This window comes from Stegastes partitus, unplaced genomic scaffold (genome assembly GCF_000690725.1).
Source record: "Stegastes partitus isolate 25-593 unplaced genomic scaffold, Stegastes_partitus-1.0.2 Scaffold53, whole genome shotgun sequence".
In the NCBI taxonomy this organism is placed as follows: Eukaryota; Metazoa; Chordata; class Actinopteri; family Pomacentridae; genus Stegastes; species Stegastes partitus.
Window position 1 is genome coordinate 375,044 of NW_007577784.1, and position 21,537 is coordinate 396,580.

General features: G+C 42.5%; 1 protein-coding gene across 1 annotated transcript in view; it reads right to left on the reverse strand.

The window, feature by feature from the left end:
* Window positions 1–722: 722 nt before the first annotated feature.
* The window catches only part of LOC103352827 (plexin-A1-like), a 271,387-nt gene continuing 250,572 nt past the window's right edge, over window positions 723–21,537 (reverse strand). Inside the window, 5 exon segments of the mRNA XM_008275498.1 lie at window positions 723–6,528; window positions 9,911–10,061; window positions 12,611–12,823; window positions 13,837–14,006; window positions 17,928–18,118. Coding sequence (XP_008273720.1) covers window positions 6,433–6,528; window positions 9,911–10,061; window positions 12,611–12,823; window positions 13,837–14,006; window positions 17,928–18,118 — 821 coding nt within the window. The 3' untranslated portion in view covers window positions 723–6,432.

Sequence of the window (21,537 nt, forward strand, 5' to 3'; positions counted from 1 at the left end):
GACTGGGTACATGGACATGGTGTAAGAATCTACAATTAGAAAAGCAAGTCTGCTCTAATACCATAATTAACATTTTGACCTGAGGCAAACATGAGTTGGATAGTCATGATATTACCAAAGTTCTAACAGTTCATACTTAAGCCACACAGGCAGCGAGATTCTTTTTTCTACTTATTGGTTGTCCGTGTTGAACACATAGATTTACACAATAAGTAAATTCAATGGCATGAAGAGACAGGAGGCACATTTTCTATCACATCATTACTGCAACACAGCGCTCACATCTGACGGTGCCATTTAAGGATTCGCTGGTCTGACACTCGCTGGGATAATTTCAGTCTTTTCACACGAATGGCAAAGTGAGTGGACGGAGCGGTGATTGTCCTCTTGAAACCGAGCTTTGCATCTTCCTGGCCCACATCAGAGAGGGATTTGTGACAGTGAAATGTGCAAAGTAAAGGCTTATCACCATTTTCTTTCTTATCATTGTCAATGTCCTCTTCATCATCACTGAGGGGAAATCAAACAGAAGCAGTGGTTTACGCTACAGCAGAATAAACAGAGTACAATGATGCTGCATTTAAGTCTCATATGTGCTGCGTTTGATCTTTCAAGTTCTCTCGCGGTGACGTGCACTTGAGATAAACCTAAAACTTTCAAATCCACAACTTTGAGGGTATGCAGGGATGGGGAAGGGGAATAAAAACATCAGACGAGCCAGATTTAGCAAAAAACATGTTTAATCTCTCCTTGATGCGTGTCTATTTACACGTAATAAATCTGCAAAATAGGAAAGAGCAGGATATTTACACGGGCGTGAAACAGCCAAAACCTGTCACAGCAGCTTCAAGTCTGAAACTCTTAAAAAGGTATCAGAATTCATAAAGTATTAAAACTCTTTAAGGTATTTTTTTTTCTTTTTTTCTTTTTTTTTTTTTTCTTTCTACCTCTCTCCTCTTTAATCTGTGTGTGAAGGTATTTTATGTCCTCTGCTCCATCTCTGAAATGTACTTTAATCAAAGTGAACTCAGCAGGTGAGGAAGCTGGAGAGCTGGAACTGCAGGGATGAGAAACCTGTGATTGTTGCTGTTTGGTGGGCAGGGGTTAGAAAAAGGGCAGATGAGGGCAAGTTCTCATGCCGCGGAGTGGTGTTCCTCTGTAGGGTGCAGCCCATACTGGAAAATAGGTACATTTCACATACACTTCTGATTTTAAAGATGGCTTTCAAAATGGTGTCAGTTCCTGAGAACTAGGAAGAAGTTCACATTTTATAGAAATGCCTTTTTTTTTTTTAACTTTCTTACTTCAAGTCAGATAAGACGATTGATACCACTCTCATGCCTGTGCGTCTTATGTTAGCAATATGTTAGCTTAGCATAGCTAGCGTGTCACCATTGCATGTAACTAACTTTATGTCTTGTCTCTACTGAACTTTGAATTTTGTGCTCAATGTACAGCTACATGTTTCTGATCTGCATTTACTGTTCTCACAACCTCCCAGGTGTTTTCTGTCTGCTGTCCATCTCCCATTTACCCCAACCGGTCGAGGAACATGGCTGCCCTCCCTGATTGTGGTTCTGCCGGAGATTTCTTCCTGGTGATTATAATTAAATTTAATTATGGGAAAGACTACAAGGAAGGAGAAACTAGCAGTGTTATTTTGTTTGTGTTATATATTAAAACAAATGTTAGCTAGCTAGCTAAGCTAACTCAGACAGAACTCTGTTTTACCCCCTTTTCCTTCCAGTCTTAATGCTAAACCAAGCAGATCATCTCCTAGCTCTAGCTTCTTAGTAACGGACATATATGAGAGTGGCATTGGTCTTTTCCCTAAACCCTGGGAAGAAAGCGAATAAGTGCATTTTTAACATTTAAAAAAATGGCTCAAGTCTTTCAATTTCAATCTTCAGTATGCTAAATACAGAGTTGTAGTCGGGGCGTACAGTAGTTAGCTTAGCCTATGCTAATGCTAGCATTAAGACAACACTAGATACTTTAAAGCAAGATAAAAACTTTAAAATATATGTTAAACAATATCTCAAACAAAAAAGGTAATTTCTGGTTGTAGCGGGAGTTATAGAGCGTAGTAGCTTCTTTGTTACATTCACTGTGCGCAGCGTATAGCATTTCCGGCATACTCTGGAATACTCCCTAAAACCATGTATTGTTTATACACTTTGCTTTATGTACGCTGCATGTATTATTATGTACTGTTAAATACATGTGCTACTCAGCTTGCGAGATTTCATGTCAACTAATAAGCCAGGCTATCGCTTAGCTAGTTTACATGACGTTAGGCTAAACACATCCGGTACCAATGCTATAATCTCACTTTCTATAAGAAATGTGTTCTGTACTTTGTTTTTGACACACATTTTGAATCATACCTTTGAAGTGTATGGAAAAAATACACAATTTTCTATATGGCAAGAGGCTGACGAGGCACAGCGAACACCTCAGCGTCAGTCAATCACTGAGAGAATCTCCCGCCTTCAACCCTTTTCCTTTTCCTCACTCCACCCTCCTTCATAACCGTCTTTTTCTATGTGGAAGAAGAAAAAAAAAAAAACACCACAGATGTGATGGAATGGAAAATGAAGCGGTACTGTAGCCTTCAAAGCGCTTCCTCTGCCTTGCCCGAGTCTTTTCATCTTTTACCCCAACAAGTGCTGAAGCAGAAAACAAGAAGCAAAACGAAGAAACAAAAGCACCAGAGACCAAGAGGGCCTTATCTCTCCATCTTGCGGAACTTTTTTTTTAAAACTCCCTACAAAGCCATCCTAGGGGTACTAACTAAGCCTCATTTCTCTAGTAAGATCGCTAAAAAAAAGTCTTCATCAAAAGAACAATTGAGCGAGTGAATAGCGGTTAAGCATCAATGCGACGGCCCGCATCCTCAGTCATTCACTGAAACTGAACAGAATGTGTTAATGAGGGCCTGTACATGGAAGTAGCGTTGCCTCAATTTCACCATTCATCAAGAATAAAGACAGACGCTAAATACCCTCAATGAGCCCTAAACTTGTTTTTGTGGAAGAACTGAAAAGCAGATGGATCAAAGGTAATCTCTCATGACAGAGTTGTTTCTCCTGATGTCGATGAAAAAAAAGCTTTGGTCAGCCCGCCCTGTATGTCGTTTTTACCCTGTGTAGATCAGTGGTTCAAGTATTGGAGCACATACAGTACGTTTCACTCTGTCCTGACACATATTTGCGCCGTCAGATAAAAACACTGAATGACAGAGATTTGAATGCAATCTCGGTTTTCTACAGGGGGAATTCATCAAGTGTACTTTTTGTTGGACTCGAGAGTTTTTATTTGACAGGAGCAATATGTGTTTGGTTTGGTGGCGTGAGGGTTGGCACAGGTCCGTGTGTGGAAAAAAACATCCCTGACAATATAAAATCATGGACAAAGAAGGAGGAGTGTGTGTGCTGGAGGTACCACAGTAGGTAAGAGTTGACTGTTCATCTCCACGTGGGTATAACTGGAAACCACCATTCAGTGGTCAAGTACTGCAACAGGAAGTTGAGGTTGTTTCCATCACATTCTGATCATAGTGTCATTATTATTTAATAAAACTTCTATTTAAGGGATTTCTGGTCAACAAAAAGGGGCCCAGATGTGTAAATCTACCACAAGGTCACGTGGCTGGAACGCAACTGTCGCACCAAATGTCGTCCATCTAGTGCTTTATAAAAGGTGTAATTTAACACCATTTAGTACGCTAACTGCTGCTGCTGGTCTTTGTCGGAACAAACAAAAGAATGTAATTCAACAAGTGGAAGCGCACCTGTATCAATAATATGGACTGTAGATCATGTGACAGGGTGGGTAATTTAGTTTAACGTTGTCCTTTGCTGTAAATGCTAATGCTAAGCTAAACAATTTTGCAACTAGAGCACCAAAAATGCTGCTTCAAAAATATCTTCCAGTTGATTTGTTGCCATCTTTCACTTTCTTCTTCTCAAACTTAGTGAACCGTTTCGGACAACTGACCACGTGGTTATATTGACTTCCACCTTTAGAGAAAACCCATTAGCAAGGGCCTTAATGTAGCTCCGGAGCTCTTCAAAGCCAACGGAACTGTACCGAAGACTCAATTTAAGCTAGTTAAAGACTTCTTTCCACTCTGCCGCACGGAAAAAAATCTGAGGGAAGCACTGCTGAAGAGGAAGAAAAAGTAAATGATTTGAAGACATCGGTACCTGCTTCCTTTAAAGTCCTATTGTTCTAAAAGGTGCATTTAATGCATTGGATCCTACTTTATCACGACCATTAGGTGGAGTTTTCATCCATCTGGTTGATTAGTCTGGTCTGGTGCTCTGTTTGTACAGGATGGATGACCTTATATACATCACCTTGGTTTGTTTAACAGTTAATCGTTTGCATTTTGTAGCCGTCACACGCTCCGAGGAGAAAGGAATGTCTTGTGTATTAATGTATGGTTTTCAAAGCACTGCAAGTAAACGTGGAGCTGCACGTGGTGAAAACATCTGAACTTCTTTTTTTTTCTTTTTTCTTTTCTGCTCCACAGAACAAAATAAAAGAGAGAAAGGCCTTGAACTGGTACAAAAACACTCACATAAATCAAGCTACATTTCAGTATTTTTTTTCATAAACCACGTTCACATTTCAAAAAAAATGGACCCTTTTAGCTTTACCATCTTCACTGCAAATTAGTAAAAAATAAAAATAAAAATTAGACAATACTGTTCCACTTTCTTCTGCACAGAAAAAAACTAGCCTTCATTTTGGATGGCACGCCTTTTTAAAAATGCTTCGGACAAGAGGGGAAGTCTAGAAAACAAGATCAAGAAGCTGTAAAGCACAGCGTGCCAAGGATCAGCTTAAATGACTGCCTGGTGCCTCTATAGTCTGCTACCACAGCATGAGGCCGGCGGACACAGAAATGACTTGTCTCATCTAAATGAGCTGACCAGGCCTTGATGTATTTGGTTTCCTCTAAAACAAACACAAAAGCACTGTAGGTTGGTTGGCTCATAGGCAGCTTCCAGACATCATTTGTCTTTTTGCTATCTTTAGAGCCAAGTATGTAGCACACAATGGCCCCAAGATCTCATGAAATATAGAAAGTGTTTGTAATATATATATATTTATATGTATTTGCCATTTACCTATTTTTAAACTCTCACTGTCAGTCACTAAGCATGACAACATTTTCATCATAGCACATTTCATCTAACGAAAAGAAGTCTCTTTGCACTAAACAACATTCAAAGTAAAACATGGCACAGGACGACTTTTTCCTCGTGTTTTCATAATTTTTCATCTTGGAAATATCAAATCTTCTTCTCAAACTTATCTTTTGTACATTGAAATGGAAAACATTTTTTTTTCAACTTTTCATTTGCTTTAAAAACAAAAAGTCTGTATTTATATATCTATATATATATATTCATATATCCTCTTCTCTCTTTTGATTTAGCTTTTGTTGTGCAAATTCAGCAGTAACACAAGTGGCACAGCACTGGGGGAGAGAAGGCAGTTGAGGAGGAGGGGAAGAAAAAGAAATCAAATGCATTAAGAAATCAGAGTTATGAAACTGACGATGTCCTTTGTTATACTACAGTGGAGTCTTGTTGAGAGGGTTGGAGAGTCAGTACTGGAGGAGGAGTTTCCCTGCAAAGTTCTTCCTCCTGGTTGCCCTGCGATGGCAGCAGCTCGTTGCTAAGCATCCACCCGGCTGAAGTGTCTTTGAGCAACTCGCTGCATCTCTGCCTGCTGCTCTACAGCTGTCCCTGACCTCTGACCTCCACGTGGAGGGCAGCAACAGAAAAGAGAATTATTATTATTATTGTTTTTTTGTTTTTTTTTACAGGGATCAAGTATTGTAATTTTTATATCCTGGATGTTTATCGGCTCACAGTCTGAACTGAAGCCTTGGCTGTGAAAAGATGCGAGCTGGCACCTTTCTTTTGTAGCGTTTCAGTTCCAGCTAGATGAGTTTTTGGTCAGCAACTGTGCGTGAACCCGGTCCTGATTGTGGCCAAAGTACCCAACTGCTGCTCCCACAGAACTCAAGATTAATGAAAATAGATGCTCTCCTGAGCGGAGGTCCGTACTGGCTGAGGGCGCGCTTGATTTGGTTGTTCATGGCAGGGTCGGTGGCTCAGAGAAGAAGAAGAAGACGAAGAAGAAGAGGATAAATAAGAGGAAAAAATTCAAACCCGGCTGTCGGGGCGTTAGTTCCAGACTTTGCTGTCTCTCCAGTGTGCTGCTGCTGCTGGGTGCTCGTGTCCTCGCAGTCTCATCCGCTGCTGTGGGTCGCTTTTACGTGAGGGTGATAACAACAGATCTTAAACATCGAGGGGCAAAAATGTCACGGGGGGGGGGGCGTCAAAAGTTGTCAGGGAAGGCGTGTTGGTTTGCCAGTTCTCCACTAGCTGAGGCGCGGTGATCGGCCGGTCCTCAGCTAGCCAAGGCCATGGTGTCGATGACCTGCTCCAGCTTGCCGCGTAGCCGCTGTCTGCGTGACTGTTCGTCCTTCTGTAACGCCGACAGGATCTGGACACAAACAGGAATCACATCATCACACCCTATAGCATGTCTTTTAAACCTATAGCATGCAGCACTGGGCGCAGCTATTATGTAAACGCTCTTTAGCAGAAAGAGCGATGCTGAATCCCATTTACCGGCTAGCGATTACAATTAGACTGATGCTGACAACATGGGCAGGGCAGGTGTGAGGGCTAGTGGGACATCTATAATTGCATGTTAATTGCCGCCGAGGATGCATACAGGGGTGCATGTGTGCGTCCGATTGTTATCTCACAAGGCATGAGGAGGGGAAGGAGGAGCCGGTGCAGTGTATGGATGTATGCATTCTGTCTTTGCTTCTCTTAATTATGTGTGTATGTGCATTAGCAGGCGTAGGCGACAGCGTTTAGCGTGACTGTGTGCGTACATTTGCACCTGTGTGTGTTGCGCGCGTGAGGTCAGGGCACGTGTTAGAGGCGATGGGGGACCATGCAGCTGCCTACATCTGGATAATAGGCTGTAATGAAGGGGAGCAGTTGGCTTGAATGGAGCCAGCTGCAACCAGCCAACGTGACTGCTGCTGGTATGGAGGGACGGGGGAGCAGGAAGGAGGATCTTTCACCACATAAAAGCGCGCTGAAGTAGTGAAGAGCAGGGTGCATGGTATAGAGACTGGATATTTAAATGTGGCTATAAAAGATTTTCCACTTACACACAAGGCACAACGTGGACTCCAGAGAAAGGGGCTCATTCCATAAAACCTCTGCACACATGTGTACGTGTAAATCTATCAAACTTACCCTGTGCATCAATGTGTATTCAAATAGGTATATAGTAATTTAGTGGATTTATGATTTGCATAAATAAAGGGGAGCAGGTGTCAAGCGTTACTGACAACGTTGCATGTTTCTTCAAGCAAATTGTAAAGACACTGGACACAACCAGTTATCATTAGTGATTTACTGCGACCATATTGATTATCCAGCTGGCTTCGGCCATCTTTATTGTAGTGTATTAGTATTTTATACATGCATATATATTTATGTTTGAATAGAGCAATCTGAAATCTTAACTTCTTTTGTATAATGTGTAAGAAAATAGAGCCTTGAGGGCATGTTCAGCAAAAATACCACAAATACCCATGACGCGATCTAAACCACAACTGTCCTCTCAATATAAAGCGTACAGCTAGTTAGCTTAGCATAGCAAACAAGACTTAAAAACAAGGAGTCTGGCTTGGTCCAGCGTCTACCACTGATCCATACAAAATAAATCAATTAACATATTGTGTGTGTGGCCTGTCGTCTCATCCTTGTGTGTTTTCCATTCATTCATCAGTGTACCCCATCAAGAAACAGCCTCGCTTTAAAACTACAAATGATCGTTTTAACACTCAGACATTAATGTTAAACATAAAAGCGATCGTCTTTTCTGGCACTTTGTATGAAACTGAGCTAAAGACTTCTTTCTGTGGCTGCACATACAAATGACTCCAGCATAATATGTGAATGGGATCCGATGGTTCAAATTACGATCTTCCAAACAGCAACTTGTGAATGTTTCTGCCAAGAGTGATTTTCTTTGTAGCTTCAGTTTCTTTTTTAACTTGCTGGAGTCTCCACCGGTTGCCTGGCAACCTCATGATGACGACGACAGGACTTGTTTGACAGAAAGCTTCTTGGAGAATCTAGCGAGCTAAGCTAGCGGTTATTCTCGTAGTTTAATCGTAGCAGCTGGAGTTCCTTGAAGACGTTCCACCTCATCCAAGAGGCTTCATCAGTTCTGACTGACTAGTTGGGAGTTCCAGATATCCTTAAGGAGCCATGAACACCTGAGTTTTGGTTTCAATTGGAGGTTTGTTGCTCCTCCTTAAGTATCTGAACTCCCAACTAGTCAGTCAGAACTGATGAAGCCTCCTGGATGAGAGGCTTAAAGAACTCAAGAAAGTCCAGTTGCTACGACTAAACTACAAGAATAACCATGACCTGGATGACTCTTAACAGACAAGCTAGCGGTTCCTCTACCTTAAATGGAGCTTCACTATACAGAAGGTCCACCCAGAGGAATGCTAAGCTAAGCTACACCAACATTTTTTTTTTCCAGCCAATTGCTATAAGCCAAACAGTCACTGTTTTGGTCACTCACTCAATCAAGACTGTTATGTGACATCGCATATAAGCATTTTTTTATGTGACCTTCAACTGATTAAAATTTGGAACAGCTGCTTTTTAATTGCTGATAAAGCCCATTAGACAATAAGAATTTAAATTGCAAAAGACAAGTACATGTAACAGAGAAACACTTTTGGCAAACGTGTCCTTGTTCTGCTCTGGACGCCCACTGACTGGAGACATCACACTGTGTCCATCCAGCCTTTTCTTTCTTTCTTTCTTTCTTTTGGCTGCAGGTTCTGAGTCAGTCTTGCATTGTTCAGCAGTTTGCAGCACTTGTTTCCAGCACTCTTTAAAGTGGGTCTCCTCTCTGCAGTCTTTAAGAGTCGGCACAAAAGCTTCAACTAAATCCACAGCTTAACCTAAAATCACACACACTTGAACCGATAAAAAACAAACACATTCTCTGGGTGAATATTTACACCGTTTAGACACTTTTCAATGCCAGTAATATGAAATGTTTGAGTTACTTCCTGGTTGGTCAGAACTACTTGGATGCATGCGGTTAAATGGGGGCTGGTTGTGTTGTTGAAATGCATCTCCATGGGAAGAACAATGGTGGAGAAATGGTTCCTAGACTGCACTAAGGGTTGGTATGTGATGTCATACAGACGTTCCTCTGCTAACCACATGTCCATGCACGGCGGTGGCATCATGCATCGATCCTTAATTTTAAAAGTGTTTAAAGCAGTGCTGCCCTTGTTGCTTCAGAAACGTCCAGCAAAATGCAACTTGTGTGGACACTACCCACCTCACTAATTGATCAAAACAAAAGAAAACGATAAATAGTTAGCCTAGCGACTGCTACTTGTTAGCATAAACAAAGCAAAGCGGTCTTATCAAACTCTATGCAAGAAACCAAATGTCTCCAAATGTACTGCTATTCCTTTAAGAGGTTTGTGCAAAATTATTGCGTTTTAATCAGCTGGCCAGCAGCTGTAGAACGCTGTATGTCTGTATCTTAGAGAAAAAAAAGAAATCACATAAATTCTGTTAAGCTCCATTAAGTTCATAATGCGTTGAGCTCATGCCCTAATGTGCATCCTAATGGTGGTAATACCTTCCAGCCTGTACCGATGTGGACTGGTTATCAGTGTAATTGAATTAAAATGACCTCATGGTATTAGTCAAGACAAGTAAAAGGAGAGAGCGAGGGAGGGGTTGCAGCAGCAGACCCTTCTGAGTAATTACAGCGTCCTTCCCTTTTTTCTGTTTGGGGGGATCCGGCGGGAGCTCACCTCGTCTTTGTATTTGATGATGTAGGAGTAGATCTCGTGCAGCGCCGACATGCTGTTGAACTGGCTGAGGTGCAGACGGGACTGCTCCGCCAGATAGGCACTCATGTCCTGATCGCTGATGGCTGGCATGCGGGAGATATCCGAGTAGTACCTGGAAGAGAGGGCAGGCAGGCAGGCGGGGAGTTTTACCAATCGTTTTTGCATTCCATCCACAGCTTTGACTTACTGTCTCAACTTAGCGGCTGTTAAATATTCTAGACGCAAACGGCAGCAGCTGGTGGTCAGGCGGCGGCTCACGAGGGGGGGACTGATACAGATTGATGCACATTTCCCTGCTCGGTGTTTAGCTGATGCTTCGACGTCTTGTTAAAGGACACTTTGACAGGACGAACGGGCGCGTCTTTTAATTTTTAGTAGATTTTAGTTCATTGCTCCCTTGTGAGTTTATTTTAAAAGAGCAGACCAAAAAAACCACAATTTTATTATTCTGTTGTCTGTGACTCCTCATGTAATTTCATACAAAGCAGGTTGCCTCATACAAATCATATATTTAAGGTCCGAGCACACCGAGGACCCTATTGTAACTCTTGTGATTATCATTATTAAAATTATTATGGTACGCAAACTTTGAACGTGTTTTTGAGGGCCTAAACGTGCTCGAAAACTCACCAAAATCACCATGCACTTCAGGACTGGCGGAAATCGGAAACTATCAGAGATGTGGACATATCACTGCCAAAATGGCTCCACAGCGCCACCTTGAAAATTTTGCCGGAGTCCTGTCGGAAGCACGTTTTCCCTAGCGCTATGCAATTTCATAGGCATATAGAGCTGGTTGGCACGAACAAAAAACTAAAACGCAACATGGCTCAACAGCGCCCCCTACAATATTTAAACAGGGTCCCATCGCGGCTACGTTTCACCTACAACTACAAAACTCGCCACACATGTGTAACAACTCGTGACGCACAAAAAAGTCCATTAGCATGTTTCTGTAAATCCAACAGGAAATCCGCCATGTTGGAAAAACCGCGACCATTTTTCGTAACTAGGCCACACTTGCTCCGATCTGCCCCAAACTCGACATGCCGGATCACAGTCCCGCCCGGAGCAGGTTTGCACCACACCCCGCCGTGCAAGAAGGCCGACAAGCGTAGGGCGAGGACCCGTCCATCGCCGCTTGCGGCTTTAATTTTTCTTATTATTTGTACTTTAGGGTGGTGCTGGGTTAGCTCATTCACAGGCCAGGATCACTGTGTATAACTGACTTGATTATTTTCACAATTTTATTATGTTGCTGTATATATGGCTTTTATGAAATAGTTAGAAGTATTATAGAAAATATATATATATAATAATGTTGTTTTGAGATATTAAGAGGAGCTGCTTAAGGGGAGATATTATCAAAGTTAGGAAGGGCTTTGCTGTTAAAAAATAAGCCGCATCCGGCACCAGTTCTCATCCACGTAACGTCCACACCGTCACTTTTGGCTTTCTAGACTTGCAATCTTTTGAAGTCCTTTCTCTCAGAACAACGCCACCGACCTTAACATTATCAACTTAGCGCTGCAGGACGGCAAAAACGAGACGGGCAACAAAACAGTGCATTAAGAACCCATCCTGAGCTGTTTGAAGAATCCATATCTCAACTCTCTCAAGGTTTAACGGCAGCAGGTGCAGGCTGAGGGGAAAGTGCAGGTTAGGAGGCGCCATAAAAACGAGGTTCAGACCGCACCCGGTTAACGCTCGCCTATAAATCCTCATCTCGCGCCACCTCTGGAAGCTTTTGCCTGCAGCACATTCAAATGACATAACGAAAAGGCCTTCTCACCAGGATGTATTGTTGCATTGCAATTTCATTTTTAATTAATGCACTTTATTTAGAGTTATACTTCTTTTTTTTTTTCCCCTCCTGACTCGACCCTTGTTTGTGTTGTATCCACTCTCAAATTGGAGAAAAGCTAAATGAAATTGTAGAATTTTTAGCATCAGCATTTGATAACCTGGAAATCTGAGGATGAGAAGAGAGAAAAAGACAAAAAATGTCATCATCTCTTACGCCATCGCAGCGCTGCACGCCGCCAAACAAAGAGTCCGGGAAGAAGCAAAGCCTGGAAAAGCTACTTAGAGACTATTGGACTCCCGAAAAAAAAAAAAAAAAGCAGAAACAATGACTGTGGCAAGCGCAGGTGGTGCGTTAACTTATCTGGTGTTTAAACATTCTGGAGCTGAATAAAATATGAAGGGTGAACCGGAGGACATTTTTCAGCGAGCTTCCATTTGGAAAGAGAGAGGGCAAACAGTAGCTATAAATCCTTCTTTAACCTGTGTGTGTGTTTTCTTTTATTCGCTTTCTACTTATACACACAAAAAAACAAACTGGAACTGAATTCATTTGGAGCTGATATGTTCTACACTCTGTATACTTGTGTTTTATATTTATAAGCCCGGAGCGAGACAGCTGTAATTACAGCACGTGGGCTTTCTTGCTCTAATTTAATCCAGCTATGCACTCGATGCTTTAAATGCCAGAACCAGATAACCTGTAATGTTGTAATCATCTTACAGCTGTTTTTAGCTTTAATAGTGTAATTAACTTTGATCTGAACCTCGTTTTTCTAACCACCTTCCAGCAGCTCGCGTACGGCGTTGTCCGGTCAAACGTAGTTAATCTGGAAGCGTGTTTGGGTTCAGACTTACCTCTCTACCCAGTTCTTGTAGTTGGGGATGTCTTTAGCGTAGAGAAGCTTATTCGAAGGCGAGTCTTTGCCCAGTTTGTGTTCAGACGTTGAACAGGAGTCCATGAAGGTCTGGGCCACCACAGACAGACAGGCGTCCGTGATGCTGTTCTTGTGGATGTCGAATACAAACTGGGGGTTCTTGATCACGTTCACCCAGAACCGCAGAGGAAGACTGGAGAGCAAACACAGAAGAGGCTTCATTCTGCTGTTATTCACATTATGCAGTTTTCTAATTAGTAAACTGTGTGCATTAAAACGTGCCTTTTTCTAACTATTCATACTGTTTTTATTGTAATGTCGTCGTTGTCGGTGCCATTCAGGCATTGTGGCAGCTGTCTGAGGCAGAACGTTACAGAAAAGATTCACCTAAATGCAGCCGCCGATACAGAAAAGAACACATTAATGAAATAAATGTAAATAAGTAATGAAGGGAAAAAAAATACTGCAACGCTCATCTGAAGATGTTATATTATTATTAAATCAACCAGTAAATTATTACCGAGCGTCCGACGCAGCAACTATTTTAATTTTCTACGCATTTTGCAGACTTGGATTTATTGATTTAATTTAACGACGACACGCAGCGAGCGCAGTGTTGTTCACAAAGATTTTTTTACTTTGCAGACGTTTGCAGATGGGCTATATAACATTAGCACGATGCCCTGGTGGCCGTTTGAATATTCTCTTGCAATGCGATTCCATCGCAGTCAGCCGCTTTCAGACTCTCATGCTAATGTCATGAGGGCCAAGAGTGAAGACACCTGAAGTGCTGGGGGTAAAACTTCATTGCACTGAATGAGCTTCGGGGTGAAGGTGGCTCCATGGTTAGCACCGTTGCCTTGCAGCTAGAAGATCCCCGTTCGTGTCCTGATTAGGACGCCTGGGATCTTCTGGGGTGTTCTCTCTGGGTTCTTCCTCCCACACAGTCCAAAAACATGTTGAGGTTAACTGGTGATTCTAAATTGTCCGTAGGTGTGAATGTGAGTGTGCTTGGTTGTCTGTCTCTAAGTGTAGCCCTGTGATAGACTGGTTACCTGTCCAGGGTGAGGGTCACCTGCAACCCTAGTGAGGATTAAGCGGTGTATAGATAATGGATGGATGATCTTCTATCTTGGACCACTGTGCATCAGCGACAATGGATTTCCAGCAGCTACAGGTAAAAAAAAAAACAACCCTCTTGCTCACCAGTTGCTCTTCCAGGTGTGTCGTACGTCGTAGTCTGTGATGGAGTGTTTGTCGGCCTGCTCGTCCAGGAAGTCGAACATGTACTTGATGGCCAGAGGCAGCGCGCTTCCTCTGTGAGCCGTGCTGAAGATGGTCTCGAACAGGTCGTCTACGAACTTCTGTAACGTACCCTGAAAGGAAGAATAAGAGGAGAACAAAAAAAGAGAAATTTGAGAAATTTGAATTTTGCACTCCCTCAGTCGTGACTCGATAATCCGACACTAAATGTAAAACCTTCTGCAAGGCTGTCGGATTGTCAAGACGGAGGTCGAGATACAAGGAGGGCTTGATGCTGGAAGGGCCATTTGTTGTTAATATTTATTGTTCATAGTTGTTTTAATAACTAGTGTATTGTTAGAACACTACACATCGCTGGATTTCACGCCTAACTGACCAGTGTGCTTGTGCATGGACCTCAAAGGAAGGAAGGAAAGTAAATCTGTGGGATTGTTAAGTCAGATAATACGCTGTTGTCCTTATTTGTGACATAAAATGTCACGTCTGAATCCAAGGCTGTCGGTATGTTAAGGCTATTTTCTGTGGATTCTGTTTGTTTTTCCTAAAAACCTGTCGGATAGCAACGTTTAGGATTGTTAAGGGTCGAAATGTCAAGTCACGACTGTGTTTCTAAAACAATTGTGACAGCTACAGCATGAACTCCAGCTTTTAATCCATCAGTATTCACTTCCTGTTTTGAAAGTGCAGCTTGAACCTTGAACAACCCGTCCTTGTGTTGCCCACGTAGGTTCGTGGTTATAATGGCAGAGAAATCTTTGAAATTCTGGTTTCAAATTGTTATATATGAGCACAAGTGGAGTCATCGTGTCTGACAAGCTTTTTGACATTTAAGCACAGGTGGGGTACTTTGGTAATCACGCTGACCTTTGTGCTTTTCTTTTTTTTATAGTTTGTTTTTATTGTTACTCACATTGATTTTTAGTCATTTATGTGTGGAGTATTTTTGTGCCGCCGCTACTCAGGATCAATCTACGCACAACAGCACCTTTGAAAACTAGATCCACCTAAAAGTCAGCTTCAAATCAACCATTTAATAGGACAAGGAAAAGATCTTGTGAAAACTTAGACCCCAAACAAGACCCACTGCGCTGTGTGACAGGATGGAGTGTACCATTTCCAGCCACTTGTATCCGCAGCACCTGAATGGGCCGTAAGCATTTTAGTATGAACGGGCCCGGTGGGAATCACAGTGGAAGCCCGACTCGATCTGCCCTCCCAACACACAAACTCCAGGTCTAGAGCCGGGGCTTTCCTCCAGCGACGACGCTATATTATAATTGCATCAAATGCAGCTAAATGAATTTTCTCTTACATCACATTTGTTTCCCCGACTTCTCCACCTGGCAGAATCCATTAGCGGGGAAATGTTTTGGGATCGTATTTAGTCAGCCGCTGCGAAATGGAACAGGACGGATTTCTGTCCCGGTCGCAAATGCAAATACTAAGATCTGCATAGACAAGACGGCGAGGCAAGAAGGGAGGCAGGCCCAGACAGTCAGCCACGGAGAGACAAGGACAAGATGAGCTTCTCAATTGCATTTGCCTCGCTGTTTTTTTTCATCATGCATGTCCAAATCTTCAATCCCTCAACAAATTACCTGTCTCCTGACACCTCCTGTATCTGCCTCCCTGCACTCTGCACCACAAGCCCACCTTTTATTAATCTGTTTTTTCTTATTACCAGTGGAAATTGAAAAGCTGGCTCACTTGTAACTGCTGCCCATTGCTATATTTCCCTCCACCCTCTTACAATTAGGGGAGAGACGGCGAAGTGAGAGGCAATGAAGGGTGAGCAGGAAAGACAGCCTCGGACTTGCTTGCAAGATTCAAAGACGGTTGTAAGTCTGTTTATCCCTGTGTGTGTGTCTGTGTACATTGGCAACCAGTTTTGTCAGGCAAATAATATAAAGAAGGATTGAAAGGCCATTCTTTCAGGCAATCCTTCAGTGTTTTACTGGTTTTAGGTCAAATCCCCACAATATTTAAGGAGGCTCAGGTTACTCAGATGCAGAAAAAGCCAATGTGATCCCATGTCAAGCTGAAAATCACATGCTGGCCTCAGAAACTACCTTTCCTGTCCAAAGTGTGAAACTCAGAAAAACCTCCTGTCTCTTCTATCATCAACAGAGCAATGATAGTCAACTCCACAGATCTCAGCCTGCACCAGTGATATTTCTAAATGTACAATGGTGTTTGCCTTCAGCTCAGTTTCTATTAGCCTGAACTCGTAGTAATCCCAACTAGCCCCGATGTTTAGCCCAACAGTAAGTCAAGCATACACAGAAAGTTTTCCACTGGTGCTTTTACAATGGTCTGTTTATCAATCTATACAGGCTGCAAAATGTCTTGTAAAATACATATCAGGTGTTGTACATCAGCTGTAGTATCTGGTTGGGCCACCAGGTGGAGACTCATTTGTGTTTAATACTGTAGCAACCCAAGACGGTGGTTCCATTGTTTACTCAGACAGCGTTCCTGTAATTGAGGCTGCTTAAACAAGTGCTACATATCCCGTGGTTTAAACTGGATCTATCAGAATATATACCGTAAATTCCAGACTATAAGCCGCTACTTTGAACACTGCGGCTTAAACAATGACGCGGCTATTTTATGGATTTTTATGAATTTGCCTCGATACGAAAGTGTCATTAAGACCGACGACGAAAGAGAGACTGAGGAAGTAATTCTGTTCACACTGAAGAAGACGACTTTAGTGGTTTTAGTGCAGGAGGAAGATGAAGATAGAGATCAATGACTTTTCCTGGTAGGCTGCTGTAGTTTTTATTTTTTTTAACCAGCCGTGTTACAGGCACTGTTCGGAAAAAAAGCATTAGTGTATATTACCGGTACGTATTTAATTAAACGTTTAAAAAGATCTGTGTAAATATCTCATGTTACAACGTGGACACCTGCAGCTTATAGACAAGTGCAGCCTATGTATTAATTTTGTTTTCTTGTTAAAGTTAGTGGGTGTGGCTTACATTCAGGTGCGCTCAATAGTCTGGAAATTACGGTATATATATATTTAAAAAACCACCTGTATTTCTTATGTTCAATTACAGTGATTGCATATTGGGTTTGAACTGCTTCCAGTCTGCAAGAAATCTGGGTTTCGTATGCCACTGCTGCACCCACCTACCTGAACTCCCTCATATGGGTTTATGACCACTAGTATCACTGTGAGGCAGGAGATCTCCGTCTCATGTGTGGTCTTACCCAGTAGTCCCCAACCACCGGGCCGCGGACCGGTACCGGGCCGTGGGTCATTTGGTACCGGGCCGCACAGAAAGAATAAATACATTTTATTAGTTTATTTTATTCCCGGCGGAATCTGCAGGGTGTTTTATTTTGAAAAATAACGAGCTCGTCTTCCCGTAACTTCCGCCTCTGCTTGTTTCCTGCACTTGACTCTGTCAGATTTCATGCCCGGCCGTTAAATCTAATCTAACCGCTGCCAATATGAATAAAAAAACTAACTTGAGAGACACTGAGGCCGAAGAAAATGTAAATACTGATTTAGCAATAAAACGTAATTTGATTTGTTTACAACATTTTCTACCAGAAGAAACAATTATTATTTGTTAAGTGCGCAATGACCGGTCCGTAGAATTTTTTTTTAGCTTGAAACCGGTCCGTGGTGCAAAAAAGGTTGGGGACCGCTGGTCTTACCAAGACCCTTCTCATTTTCTATGAATTTGAGTATTATCTAATGCACTTACTGCAGAATTCTGGTCTGAATGTAGTGGCTGCTTGATGCTACTTGATCTCCAGTGACTCTCTCTGGAGGTAAGCACATACATAAATGGAAATAAATGAACATATTAACCCCGAGGTTCTGCAGACCCTCCGTGTTAGAAGCTTCCTCTACGGTTAAATAGATGAGGTGTGTCAATCTGTCTTAAAGAACTGTTAATGCTGAAAAGATATACATGAGTCTGAGTTTCAGTGGTGACTTTTAGTGGCCCCCCCGATGGTTCCAAGTGCTGCTTAAGAGGTTTTTTCCACTGACTGGAATCCACTTTTCCGTGTCTCACTTTTGTAGCCAGCAGCCTGGTCAGGTAGATCTCAGAGACCATCTTGCTCCCCCGGTCGCCCTCCCTCTGGTCCGAGTGGTCGTGGTTCTTCACCAGATGCCACAGCTTGGTTCCACTCTCCAGGTCGGGCGTTATCATGGGCGTTCGGGATCGTAGGCTGTCCGGACTGCTGGCTGTCCTCAGCATGCTCTCTGAACGGAGGAAAACAAAACGGAATCATTTGAAAGGATTACGTCAGCTTGCTTTAGAATCCAGTCTGTGAATGAAAACTAATTTTCCCTGTTTGACTGACCTACAATCATCCCAAAAAAAAACTGCTTTTCTTTAATATTTCTCACCATCCCCTCGTCTCGAGCATCTTGCTTCATTATTTATAGTGTGACTGTCAGCGTTGATTAAAGTGAAGCAAAGAGATATCTGCAAGTGTTCCATTTAGGATAGCAGAGGGGGGAAGGAGGAAGGGACCAGGGAGGTGAGGAACACAGAAGGGGGGAGATGATTATCTGCTCACTGGCTTCTGGGGTAGAAAGCAGAATGGAGCAGAAGATGTGGAGAGAAAATAAAAAGAGAGAGAGATGCTGATGCAAGTAACCATCCCCCTTTTTTTGCCTGGTGAAAGGACAGAGAGGAGTAAATGATGGGGAGATGACAGGAAAAAAGGGGGGAAGGTGGGTGGGTGAGCTAAATGGACAGAGATACAAAAAGGTCAGGAGAGAGAGGGGTGAAATGGAGAGTAATGGGAGAGCACGGGATGGAGAAGTGAAACAGGCTGAGTGGGGTGCTGTCTAGTGCTGCTGTTGCTTTTGCCAGCGGGGTGCTGAGTGGCTTTGATTCCAAACTCATCATGACCATCGGTGGCCAAAATTTGTTGGGTTTTTTTCCCCCGCCTGTACAATAGCCCTCTTTGAAATGCACACATCCACTCGCTGGGCGCACGCCGACGCTGTGACGGATTAAACAAAATAACAAAATTCAAAATATCAAACACTTATTTATGAAATAGCTGTAGCAGCGTGAGGTGGTTCTTTAAGAGGAAATTCAGAAAGTCTCTTCACTGATGTAGGTAGAGTTCGCTGTGTCGATTCAGATATTTCCATTCCAATACAGTGCCTATAAAAAGTGTTCACCTCGCTTGGAAGTTTGCACCTTTTATTGCTTTTGAACACCACATCATCTCCAATTAAACTAGTTTTTTCCAATAAGGATTCACAAAAAAAGCTAAAACAACAACAACAAAACTCTTTCATGTCAAAATAAAAACAGATTTCTATTAAGTATGGCAATTATTTAAAACTTAGTGGTTTTAGCAGCATTCACTCCTTTCAAGTCAGTATTCGTTAAATGCTGCAATCACAGCAATGACCCTATGTGTGAATAGCTCCTCTCGCCAAGCTTTGCTATCTGAAACACTGCAATTTCACCCCAAGTGCTCAACCTCAGTCCAAGCCACTAATTCTCAGTTGGATTAAGGTCTGAGCTCCACAGCATTCATCTGGTCGTCTTTAAACCATTGCTACGTAGCTTTGGCTGTTTGCTTCAGGTCATCGTCTTGATGCAAAACAAATCTTCTCCCAAGTTCTCTTGCAGACTGCATCAGGTCATGCTCGAGGATTTCCTTCTACTTTGCTGTTTCCCCCTCTACCTTCATAGATACTCCTGGCCCTGCTGTGGAGAACCATCTCCACGCCATGATTCTGCCCCCCCATGTTTTACAATCACAATATTCTTCATCAAACCAAAGAACTGTCTTCCAGCTGACTTCAGATTCTCCCAAATGCCTTGTGGTGAACTTCAGACTTGACTGGTGAAGAACAGATGTGCGAACGATCTCAGTAGATGGAGCTTGTGACTCCTTCAGAGGGGTCAAAGGTGTCTTGGTGGCCTCCCTCATTAATCTCTTCCTTACATGGTAACTCAGTTTTTAAGGACGGCCTGCTCAAAGCAGATCTAAGCACATGCCATATTCCTTCCATTTTTTAACAATGGATTTAGCTGCACTCTAAGGGATATTCAGTGACTCAGACATGTTCTTGCATCCATCTCTTGCCTTTGTCTACAGAATTTCTTGGAATTATGTTTTATGGTGTAGTTATAGTGAGGATTCATCAGTGGACATTCCAGACACAGGTGTCTTCATACTACCATCACTGCTGTCAGATGTTCCCCATCTCAGTCATATAGTGACTTCTAGCATCACCTGGCTGCACCTGTGTCAAACTAGTGTGATGACCCCTGAGGTCATCTTGAGTCTTGTGGGTGGTTCTAGTTCGGCTATTGGTTCTGTGAGTGGCTGTTTAGGGTAATCAGGAGCAGCTGTGACACCCAGTGTGTTCCTGGATTACTTAAGGACTGACTGCAGTCTAATCTCTCTCTACTCTGCTTCCCTCCGCAGGTATTGCATCGGTCTGGTCATGGGTTAGTTTTCTTTGTTTAGGACGTTTGCATTTACAACACTTGCACAGACATAATTCATGCATACATCACATACACACACCACTGACTCTGTTTATTCTCACAACCCCATATTGGTTTGGTTTTTAATTTGATATCATTTAAGGGAATAAAGATAAGCTTTAATTTTTGAAACTTGGTGTGTCTCTCCTTTTGTTACGGCCATCTTGAGCCAGGTCGTAACACTAGGTGTGAGTTTAAAAGGGGGCGAATACTTGAGCAGTGGCATTTTTCATTTTTGACTTTTCTGTACATTCTTGTCAAAAAAAAAAAGTCAATGTTGAAAAGGAATAAAATGGTGAAATCTTCCAGGAGTACTTTTTTTTTATAGGCACTGTGGATGGACTGTGTTGTTTTCAGCTGCTCCTTGCTGAAGGGCTTGTGCTGCTCTACCTTTCTCTTTATATACCTATAAAAACACCTTGAAGGAGTTCTGTTGAATCCCAGTAAGGTGACCTACTTGTCCAGGTCACAGTTTTCCCTTTTCTTCTTTAGAAACTCTCGTTTGACTGTGGATCACCAACATGTTGGAATGTATCTCTACCATTCCTCTGTGTTCTTATGTTCATACAATTAGGATAACTAGAATTAAATGCTTTGTTGCATTGAGTTTTTACACTGGGGCCTGTATTTCTAATATAGTCCTCCTAATGTTTTTGATTGTTCATAAGAGAAAATCCTCTACTTACTCTACTTATGCAATTGTTGAGAGGCGATACGATTCTGAATCATCTGGCATTTAAGCGAAATTTCACCGGAGTGCACTCACTTCTGCTGTTTAATGCATGTGAGAGTAGTCACTCGCAGCAGCGACTCCTCAGAGAAGCAGCAGCAGCTCTGGGGAGTCTTTCAGCGTTCTCTTTGGCATCAGTCTCTTTTGCTGTCACCTGTGTTGCTTTTGGCCACAGCTGGTTGCAGTTTTCTGTGACAAAGCTCTAAGAAATCCATTCTGCACTACCTGCTCGGCACCCAGCAGCAGCACAGACAAGCTGGCGAACACTGTGGCAAAAAAAATAAAACAGGAAGCTAAAAAGTGAAGTATTCCCACCGGTAGTGGGTGCAGCTCTGTTCCTGTTGGATGTAAACACCTATTGCTACACCTTTGTAAGCTGAACATAGAATAATATGTCAGTGTCATGCTAACAGGTCACTTCTTCTG